Source organism: Taeniopygia guttata, chromosome 20, assembly GCF_048771995.1.
Source record: "Taeniopygia guttata chromosome 20, bTaeGut7.mat, whole genome shotgun sequence".
Taxonomy (NCBI): domain Eukaryota; kingdom Metazoa; phylum Chordata; class Aves; order Passeriformes; family Estrildidae; genus Taeniopygia; species Taeniopygia guttata.
Genome location: NC_133045.1, coordinates 12,424,889 through 12,436,226, shown reverse-complemented (window position 1 = coordinate 12,436,226; position 11,338 = coordinate 12,424,889). Strand labels below are relative to the sequence as shown.

General features: G+C 39.4%; 1 protein-coding gene across 2 annotated transcripts; it reads left to right on the top strand.

The window, feature by feature from the left end:
* The first annotated feature begins 3,632 nt into the window (after nucleotides 1-3,632).
* On the top strand, nucleotides 3,633-9,487 carry CIMIP1 (ciliary microtubule inner protein 1). Of its 2 annotated transcripts, none has more exons than XM_002199128.6 (4): nucleotides 3,633-3,984; nucleotides 4,973-5,054; nucleotides 5,785-5,883; nucleotides 7,692-9,487. In XM_002199128.6, the coding sequence occupies exons 1-4, from the start codon at nucleotides 3,920-3,922 to the stop codon at nucleotides 7,821-7,823; spliced, it is 378 nt and encodes a 125-aa protein (XP_002199164.4). In that variant the 5' UTR covers nucleotides 3,633-3,919; the 3' UTR covers nucleotides 7,824-9,487. The 2 variants fall into 2 exon arrangements, with proteins under 2 accessions (XP_002199164.4, XP_030144533.4); XM_030288673.4 differs by lacking the exon at nucleotides 3,633-3,984 and adding an exon at nucleotides 4,030-4,377.
* The last annotated feature ends 1,851 nt before the right edge of the window (nucleotides 9,488-11,338 follow it).

The following is an 11,338-nucleotide window of genomic DNA, read 5'->3' as shown; positions in this document are numbered from 1 at the left end:
TAATTTATATGCTCACAGAATGTAGAGGAAAATGTATCCAAGAGACAATAACTTCATCATGTGATGGCTACAAATAGAGAAATTTGAACTTATAACAAATATACTCTTAAATTAGAATACAATTAGATGCTGATATCCCATTACTGCCTGCAATCACCCTCAAGGGAAGCAAAATTGCATGAGACTAACAGAACATTCACTTGTTTTAAAATTTACAGGAGACTCAAGAAAGTTTCACATGCATTTTACCTCAGAAACAATGTACCACTTATTCTTCCTAGCAATGATTTTTTTACATAGCATTCTGGGATCAAAATGTAATTTTGAACAATAACATATTTTCTGACATTCTCTAAGGAAAAATTACTGGTTTCTTCTCTCTAAAAGGATTTCGATGGAATAACATCTGTGTTGAGATTATTGTGAATATGTTAAACTGACAGCAAGTCTCTAAGGGGCACTGCTCATTAATGTTCTGTGCATAAAATTAAAACTTGAAATATATTTTCCAATCATTTTTGAATCATTTAAGCAATTCTCATGCAAAGAAACTATTGTGCAGCAATAATATATTTGCAGAGTAGGCTATGACAGCTATTAAAATGTCCCAGACCCCCTGCCTTTCAGGCAAAAGGAAAAAAGGAGACACTTTCTAATTTGAAGCATGAGCTGTATTAAAACAAAAAAATACTTTCAAAGACCATGAAGAGTTCGATTTCAACTTATGCAATGCAACAAAATCTAAAATTGTGTCTTCTTCATCTTTAATTCATATGTTGCCTAGGAAGTTCTGATACCAGCCAGAGAGTTCTGTTAAGTGTTGCACATGGGCATTTACAAGAAATTTCTCCAGTGGCTACAAGTGGTGTCTGTATTCTTTGAAACTGCATCAGGGCAGCATTCTGCAAGCAGGACTGGGGAGCTGTGCTCCGAGACAATGCCTGGGACTCAGGGGTTTTATGACAAACAACTTCTGCACTTTGACAGTGACAAAGGTCTCCATGTCCATAAAACAAATAATTTTGTTTGGAGGGCATGTATAGTTCTTCCACCCAGAACAACAGAAATATAAACGTATCCATCAGGTTTACTGTAAAGCAGTCTCTCATGTAAATCTTTAGTTTGAATAAAAAGTAATTAATCTGTTCAAAACCAAATAAAATTCCGGGAATTATTGAATTTTTCAATCACAGAAATCTGCATAAAGCTGTAGCTCTAAGTGCCATTTTATGGATAAAAAAAGGAATATATTATCATTGGGAAAACAAACATGCCCTCTGTTTCAAAAGCCACTGGATAATTACAGCCACAATAAGATGAGAGTTCTAAATTTTGCCACAACGTATAATGATTCTAACCAGGCCATTGGATTACATTTATAAATGGAAATTCAGGAACTTCAATTAACATGTTCTTGATGTGACAGACTTTAGCAGGGCTTTTTTGCATGAAACCAGTCTGTGTCAATGGGATTTCATTACTTAAATCACAGTAATCATAACAAGGCAGTCTCGGGCTGCCTACATTGGAAATGTTATGTAAAAACATTACAAAAAGACATCAAAGTTATGCTCAAATACTCCTCTTTTAAACTTCCACACCTCACATTGCAAACTGTGGAGCAGCAAACACAAAACTGCCAGTACTAACTAATATTTTTTTGCAAACATCTTCAATGCAAAAGCCGAAGCACAGATACACTGTGGAAGGCACATTCTTCTCTCTCTCAGGATTTTTTCATAGAGGAGCACAGAGGAAAGAAAGAGAAAACAATTTCTATTTCTGCTCCTTGTTTTTCCCATGTGGAATGTGTTTGGAAAATTGTCTACCTGGGGTGATTGCTTGATTGGATTCTGGTGAGGATTGTTTGAGCCTGATGGCCAATCCAACCAACCTGGGGCTGGACCCCAGAGAGGGGGGAACGAGTTGGGAGTGAGTTAGATTTGGTAGTTAGAAAAAGTAGGTTTGTAGTTTTTGTATCTCCTTTAAATAGTGTATTGATGTATTATAGTATAGTTATAATAAAGAAAGCATCCAGCCTTCTGAACTGGAGTCAGACATCAGCATTTCTTCCCACCCGGTTCTCCTGCATTTACAATAATACATATGGATCTATAAATGGATCTGTAAACACTTCAGCAGAGAGCTTCACTTCCAGAGGTTCTGACATTGCTGATGTGGAGGGGAAGACACCAGATTAGTGCAGCTGAAAGAAAATAACAAAGCTGCTCTTCAAATTTTTGATGTGAAGACGGCACTTCTGGGTGTGAGGTGCAGCCTTGATAAACACAGAACACCCACTGGTGCTCCCTGCTGCAAATTTCCTCAGGGATATCTTCGCTCCCCCTCCCTCTCTGCTGTTATCTGCCAGCAGAGGAGGGCACTTGCTCCACTTTTCCAGCCCAACAGAGCACTGCCAGCTGCCCCACACATCCAGCAAAAGCCAAAGCACCACTGGAACGTTTGGGACTTACTGGGCACACACTGAACTGGAACACGACAAAGTTCAATCCCACTGTGTTCGTGTGAGAAGTTTCATCTCTCTTGGCAAATGCTGGTGCACTTTAAGCCCTGACACAGTAAACTGCAGATTTGATTGTTTCATGAACAAATTATCTTTTTCAAGGAAAGCATCAACGCAATAAGAAAACTCCTGAGATAAATGTGACAAAGCAGCAGGAGTTAATTAAGTAGGATGATGAGTAAGCATTTATGGGTGCGACAGGAGACCCAGCTGATTTAATTGCAAGCCTAATTATCAATTAGAGAATCAAGAAATGGTGTGTTAGTGAAATATTCCATTTGTTGATACTCTAATGATTTTCAGAGACCCAGAAGAATAGTATTAATTGCTATTTTAGAACTACAGAAGGCATTTTTATTCTCCTCTTACTCAAACAGAGGTTCTTAGTACTTCTAAAATAACTAATAAATGTATATAGTCTTCTTGTACTCAAATATTTAAGTACTTTGAGTACTTTGGATTTTTTTTTAAGAAGTCTAGTAATTAAACATTCAAACACAGTGCCTCTAAACCACTCAGCTGAAGTAAAAACCTTCCTGCATTTATTTTCTAAAAAGGATAATAAGTGCCCAGTAGTGTGAGTCCCATTAACTATTTTCAGGGTGCTTACACAAGTCAATTTCTAGATAACATGAAAGAGGTTCGGGAACCATTTAAATCCACGAGGGCAAAGAGCCAGTTGGCTCCAGTCATTGTTGAAATATTTTACCCAGCAAATGCAAGAAAACAAAATTACCAAAAAAACTAATATATTGGAATATAAAGAACCCTTTACAAGCCATAAATATATTCTGGGTTCTCACATAGAAGCCATTAAGTATGTTCAGATTTTTCTCAGAACTGCTGTCATAGGCATGTAGCTTGTAAAGGACATTTATCAGAAAAAGAGATCAGACAGACACTATCACAGGACTAGTGTTGTTTCCCAATGAAATTATCAAAAAAACCAATTTTGGTGTGTAGCAAGAGGAACTCAGAAGAGGACAGAGGGTTAAATAGAAGCTTTCAACCACCATAACCCAAATTTGTTTTCCTTTTATTTACAGACACACAAAAAAAATTACTGAGCACTTCCCCTGACCTCCTGAGGGGCCTCAAGAAAGCAAGGAGGGGGATTTTTTTTTGCCTTTGTTCCCCAGAGAAATGGTTGTGGTGCTATCTGAGAGCTTCCAAAACACAAGAGAAGGTAATCCTTCCCTTCAAAAATCATGTGGGTGCTCTCAACGTTAATTTATTCTATCAGTTATTCCACGCCCCTCCCATTACCTGGGGCCCGCCCCTCCGCCATCTTGCACCGCCCACACGAGTCCCTTCGCCTTCTGCCCGCCGTGTGCCCGCCTGAGGGGCCTCGAGAAAGCAGCGGGGAGGATTTGTTTTGCTTTTTCCTCCTGAGATATGGCTGTGGTGCCACCGCAGAGCTCTCAAAGGACGAGAGGAGGGGATCCTTCCTCGGAGAACGGGTGGGCACTCCCCAACATTTCACTGAACACCTTCCCTCCATCTTGTGCCCCCCACATGAATCCCTGCCCCTTCTGGCTGCCTGTGCCCACCTGAGGGACCTCGAGAAAGCAGCCGCGAGTGGGAATTATTTTGCTTTTTTCCCCTGAGATATGGCTGCGGTGCCACCGCAGAGCTCTCAAAAAAGGAGAGGAGGGGATCCTTCCCCTCGGAGAACGTGTGGGCACACCAATATTTCACTGAACACCTTCCCTCCATCTTGTGCCCGCCTCGCCGCCGCCGTTGCCCCGCAACGCCCGAGCGGCCGCGGCGGGTCCCGGGCCCCGGCGGGGCTGAGGCGGCTCCGGTGCCAGCCCGATGGAGCCCACCAACTTCATAGCGAAGGACAACTACTGGTAACAGCCCGGCGGGCACCGCTGCTCTGCTGCTGCTGCCGTCCACCTTCCTTCCCCTCCCGGCCCGCAGCTCCGCGCTGAAAGAGTTCTCCTGTGTTTAAAGAGCTGGGTGAAGTTGGTAAAAGTCAGGGATTTTAGAGCTGGCTTCAGTGCACCCCTCCTTCCCCGCCGGGTGTGGGGTCGGGGGCATCTCGTCAGTCAGCACAGTAAATGAAAGTGTATTTGAAATTACATTGGTGCTTACTTTTCAACCTCGTCCGCTTCTTAACATAATTTAAAAGCGTTTACATGTGTAAAAAGAGTGTTTACATGCAGTGTTCACCGTTTCACATGCAGTGTTTCATGTGTAGAAACAGTGTTTACATGCAGTGTTCACTGTTCCACATGCAGTGTTTCAAACCTCTGGAAAGTGTTTTCCCATTAGCTCTGAGTCAGATAATGATAATTTGTACATAAACTTGCTGTTTTGAGATGGAAGTTTAAAGATTCCGGCTAAAGTGCTGTGCTTTGTGACATCAACCGCTGGGTTGGTATGTTGGGGGTTTTTTTAATGAAAGTTTTCAAAGTAATCTTAAATATTTTGTGTTGGTTTCAGGAAGAAGCATGTTGAAAGGGAAGGAGATGCTGCAAAGAGATGGGCTGATAAATGGGGATTTTTGAAAACACCTCTTGAAGAGGTAACATTGAATGGCATATAATATGGCTTATAAGCAACACATGAAATCTACTTGTGCACAAATTTATCTGGACACAAAATTATGAGAGCACAGAAGACTAGAAGTGTACTGAGTATGCTTTACTACGCTGGCATCCAAGGTAGCAACTGCACTAGTTTTGAAATGGTTCAAATATTCAGTTTTCTTCTGAATAAAATACATCAAGTGGTAATTTATATGCTGTGCATATTCTGATATATTTCTCTTGAGAAGCATGACTCCTAATAGTGCTAACAAGTACTAGATGCACACTGACAGGAAAATATTTCCCCTTTGTCTCTCCATATGGTATTTTAAAAATCTAGGGGAAAAGGTTCCAGCTAATTAAATTGTCAGTGGGGGAATCTACAACAAATGAAAATATTTGGAGTGATGTCTCTTCTCAGTGATGTTTAGATATTAGAATACAGTAGCACATGATGTTACATTTGGAATCACAGTATTTCATTGCTAAAGAACAGGATTGATGCAGTTCCTGCATAGTTATAGATGTAGTTTGCACGTCTTCAGAAAAAAAAAACAACAAAAAAAAAATCCAGTAATTTCCAAAGCACTGAAATAAGTAATCCTGCTTGAGGTGGAAAGAACAGGAAGTTCATATGCAACAGTGAGGGGAATGGTGTGGATATCACATATTACAGTATATTTCCAAAGATAAAGAGTCCACTTTTTAAATATGTTTTGGTTTTAGTTGCTTGGAGTTGAAAAGAAAGAAGCTACAAAGCCCAAGCTACAGCTTCCAGATCACCTGCAAGTTCGACCTGTGACACCTGTGGAAAAATACATTAAGGTTAGAAAATTAGATTTTAAAATTGCGATACAACAACATCTGTTTTAAGAAACCACACAAGCTCTGAAAACCAGTTGTCTTACAGAGGGGGGTCTTTAACTAAAGGTCAAAGTAAACTGCATTTGAAAGCCAAACTATGCTTTAAAAGCATTTGTTTAAGACAAGGAATTGCCCTTTGAATATGGTTGTAATTTTTCTACCTTTATTTAAGAGTCTGCTTTTTGTCAGAGACAATACTGTCCTCTTCAGTACCACAAATTAATAAGAAGCCAGTTCTAATAAGCCAAGTCATAATTATTTTCTTTTATATGATTTATATGTATATTCAGAGTCTTAAAGCTGTCAAACAGCTGGAGGATAGAATGTGACTGATGGTTGAATTTATAAATACAGTGTGTCAGGATCACCAGTGAATAGGGTGAGTCCACAGGCAGCTAAAGCAGTGACACTGGGAGAGGAACTTACTCACAAAAGGGGAAGCAGAATATGCTAATGAAAAGGAAGGTTAGTCCAATAAAGGAGATTGGAAGTTCTTACTTGCTGAACTAGCTTTCTTTCAAAGGATTCCAAGGGTGAGGAGGTAAGGTAAGGAAGTAGTAAAAGCTTTTATTGAGATTAAATTAAAATAAAAATTAAGAGCTAGTGCTGAGTGTGGTAAAGAAATGAAATGGCATAATTGCTGCCATTACTGCTGCTTGTTCTTCAGTTTTGTCCCAAACCTCCAGTCTCAGTCTGGTTGCAGTTTCTGTCAAGTCCCAGCGCTGTGAGGGTGCTGGTGCTTTAACAAATCCTGCAGTTAGCTGCTCCACAGGCGAGCAGAGCCTGGTGCACACTGGAACAGAGTTTCCATTTCACCTCAGAACTGGGAGGAAGAGAAGGGTTAGCTGTGATTTAGGTCACCCTTTACATATTCAGAGTGAAGTTTCATACATCCTTTTCAGAACTGTCTTTCTGCACATTTACCTTGTGGTAGCACTCAAATCTGTTCTCTCTAGGTTAGACTAATAAAAGCTTCTGCATAGTCCCCTCCCCCAGACTGAAAGTGGGACATGATTTCCGTCATTATCCTGCTCAGTGGGTGGCACTTTTGGCCATAAAAATTATCTTTTCTGAGGAACTGCTCCACCTAAATATCATAAACATTTTCTAATCTTGGCCAAAGAACAAAGTGAAGCAACTCTGGCAAGAGAACTGAAACATTGTTCTCTTGCTGTGTATTTCTCTGCTAAGTCCCCAGATGCTGAAATGATAGAACGTGCCCAATTGAGATGATTCAGCCAAAGTAAGCACAGCAGTCACTGAACAGAGTCTGTTGGCTTTTGTTTTGTTTCCTTTTTAGCTAGATTAGTTGCAGATTAACTTGCTGCTCACCCATCTTTTAAAGTAGAAGGAAGGTAGAATGAATAAGTAGTTCTGATGTAAAAGCCAGCTTGGTCAGTAATTTCTTCGGCATTTGGATTTAAAATCATTATTCCATAGTGGCATTGTTACCAAATATATTACAGCAAGGAGGGAACGCTATTTCTCTTGTTTACAGAAATTAGTTAGTTTTAAAGATGACGATGATTATCTTTGGCTTGAACTTTTTCTATACATAATAATAATTTTTAAAATTCTAATAATGTTAAACAATTAAAGCCATTAGTATTGAACCAAACTTGAGAAAAAATCATTCCAACATGCACGACTAAACAATGACTTGATTGTTGGTTTTAGAACACTACAGCACAAAAGACAAATGTTGCATGATAGAAACTTCAACCAAAAACCTTTTCATCATTCAGTTTTACATGTTACTTTGATTTTAGGTGCTTCCATCTCCTCCAGTACCTAAAACTACCCAGGGGTTTATTGGCTGGAGGTCAGGTGTTCCAGCACTGGCACTTGAACACGATTACCAAATCCAAAGCTGCAAAGGAGCTGTCTGTAGTATGAAGTGACCATGTGAGCCCTCTGAGTGACATTATGAAATAAAGAGGCACAAAGATCCATCTGCATTCCTAAGGAAATATAGTGGACTGTTGGACTGTTGAGCATTTCTGCTATTTATGTAAAAATCCACAATCATTTTGGGAAAGTGCGAACATTTTCATTTTACTTCATTGAATCTATGGCATCCAAGCTGCTAACTGCTTCAGAGCTCCTGCTTGTAACTTAGAAATAACAATGAATAAACTCAGATAAAGATCACAGAGCATGTACTATTTTTATTAGCACTAACTAATAAGACTATAATTTAAAAATATTCATTGGAAATTGGAATGACAATGCATATTTTTATAATTGTTTCTCCATGAGAACCTCTTCTCATAAAATACACATAAAATGTGTGCCTTGCAGGTATTTTGTGCAGTCACACACATAAGTGAGTAGTTCCTAGTAAAGAAATAAAGTACACAAAGGCCACGGTGACACAGAGTCCCTTTGGAAAATCAGTTTTGGTATCAAAACAGGGCTTTTCCATCAGTATGCAAAAGGGTTACAATTGGATTGTTTCAGTTTTGTGTATACCAGTATTTGCACCAACCAGGGAAAGATGCTCAGAGCCAGCAGCTGATTGCTCTGGGAGTTACTGGGGTAGCTCCCTTAGTGCCCTGAGTTCACTCTTGCTCTTCACTGTGCACCTGAAGATTTACCAGGATTTCTGGAAACCCAGGAGGAAACTCATTGAGCTGCAGCAACTGTTTGCACGATGTAATTCTGACTGGCCAAGGTGTTCAAACCAGAAGGTTGTTTAAGCAAAAAAGAACCTCCAAGAAATCAACACAGGCAGCTCCCTCTAACTCCTTATCACTTAGAGGGGAAACGTTTTCCTCTTTAACCCTGCTGCAAGGTCTCCTTTGTGTTCTGCAGCCATCAATATCTTCTGCTTGAGTCAGCACTAAGTCTGTGTTGTTCACAGTAGTAAGGCAGCAGCCAGTGTTTGTTCTTCCCTTCTTCCCAAGAAATGACTCATAATAATGATCAACATCCCACCTTTTTTTTTTTTTAACATCCATTTCCAAATGCCCACAAAATAATAATATTTTACTTTTTTTTCCATACTCTCTACAAATAATGGAGAACTGAGTCATATCCTTTGGAAAGATTACCCCAGAAGGAGAACAGAAGTAGCAGAAGTAACTTCAGACACTTTACTTAAAAACCAGAATAAAGAATAACTTGGAATCAGACTCTGGAAATTGAAGTTAAATGGTAGTTTAGCTACTAACCATAACCCGTGTACACTGTTCTTTGGACACCAAGATAATTGTAAGAACAATATTTAAATTCAGTGTGCTTTCTTGTCATTGCCAGGTTTGTATCTCTTGCTTATTTAAATCATGTGGTGTGTGGTTCGTCAGTTTATTTTAAGGTCATAAGATCTTATTCTTGTCTGATTTATATAAACAGGTATAATAATGATTGATATGTTATTTAGTAGCAATTAAATTACATCAATTCAGGCCAAATAAAAGGGGAATTTCGCTGACTTTTAAAGAGTTCTATTAAAGAATCAAAATACCAAATACCCACTGGATGTTTGTATGAAGTGAAATCCAAATCCAAATTAGCCATGGTTTAATTCTGAAAACCAAAATAAATCCTTTGTCCACCATCTACAGCTGGACATTCCTGACTCTTATTCCAGTGTCTGAATATTAACTTTGTCCTGACATTAAGGGTTTTGTATTGTGCATTCTGTCATTTAAGGTACCTTTACTCCAGGAGATACTTTGATAGATGCTAATTTGGGATGTGCAAAGACTATAATCCAGTATTTCAAGCCATTTCTTTATCATAAATCTGTCAGTTATTACTTGTCCCATGTATTCAGGATTTTGGTGTTATGTGAAACTACAAACCTGACTATTTTTTCCCCAAAACTTCTAACACTTTCCATGAAAAAAAAATTGTAGAAGTTTTAGATTTGCAGCTGACAAAGGACTGCCCAGTCATCTGCCCCAGCTGTGAATCCTAAAGGTCATTGCATAATCATTGTATCACCTTGTTATGTTTGAAACCTGGCCTTTAATTTGTGGAAATTAACCTATTTATTGGAGCCAGGTTGGGTACATAAATGCCACTGCACATGTTAAATATCACACATCTCCAAGGTCAGGACAGTGTCAGTAAACTCTGCATACAACAGAAAATGCTTCAGAACAAATTTAAATCACTTCAAAAGTGTAGCAGAACAAAACAAATTTAAATCTGTATAGAATTTTAAATCTGTATAAGGGTGTTTGACCTGTGTTTCTGTGCAAGTCAGAGCAGAACCAAAATATGAGAACAAGATGTAAGTGTATTTAGATGTCTTTGATGCTCCAACCAAAATTTCATTTGGTCTTTTGCAAAGCTTCTGGTGAGCATAGGGAGCTGCAGAGCACTTCCTTGGTTGACAAAAATGTCTCAGAAAGCTGAAGCCATCTGGCCTTTAGTGTTGTTTTCAGGTAAACTTTGCTAACAGACTCGTTTTACAGGAGAGCTGTGCAGGGTCTTTCAGAACTGCACACACAGAAATGTTACTGGAACTGATACCCAGGCACCAGAGCCAGAGCTGGAAACAGGTCAGCCCCACATCTGCCACCAAGGATGTGTCCCTGCAGGTGCTCTCCTGGGTGTGTGATAACAGCAAAGGCTTAAATGGCAGCTTCATTTAAGTTGAAGAACAATTAAATCAAAATTATCTTTTTCACAAGCACTCACTTAACAAACAACAAAATTGGGGGACAAAAACCTGTTGTTTTGCTTCACAATGTGTTCTTTTCTGTGCTGTTAGAACTGGTACAGAACTGGCACTTGCTATTTATAATTTCAGTAATACAAGATACTTTACCAGGAACTCAGAGTCAAAAGATTGCTATTTATTTAAAATAAATTTTACAGAGAATAAAGATTTTTTTAAATTAGATTATAGTTGTTGGTGATTCTGAGTAAGTTGCACTGCTGAGGTTGCAATCACCATAGAAGAGTTGCTGTATATTTGGAAAGAACCAAAGTGAAAAGCATCCACAGTCTGTGCACAGACAAGTGATCCAAGGCCTAAAAGGGAGCTTGGAGAATAAACCTCAGTGCTCTGCATGAGACATCTGTGACATCCCAATGCCACTCTCTGCAGTCCTAAGCCTGAGCAGCAGACTCCTGTTTCCAGTCCATCCTACTGGCTGCTCTGCCTGCCTGAGGTAACTTTAGTTCTGAGGTTGTTTCCTTACAGAGCAGAGGATGTAGATTACATTATTATAATTTTCAGAGACATAAGGTTCCCCATTCACACACATAATTTTCCTCCTTCACTAAGGATTCTTTTTGGTTCCTTCCACACTGTACAAGGTAGCAAAGTGACAAACATTGATCTAACAGAGTCACTGGCAGCCAGACCAGAAACCTCTGTGAAGCCCAGCCCAGCCCCTGCTTGCTTTAGGTTCTACGTGTGTTGTGTTTTGTTCCCCTTGAAGCCGAGCTCTTGTAGCCA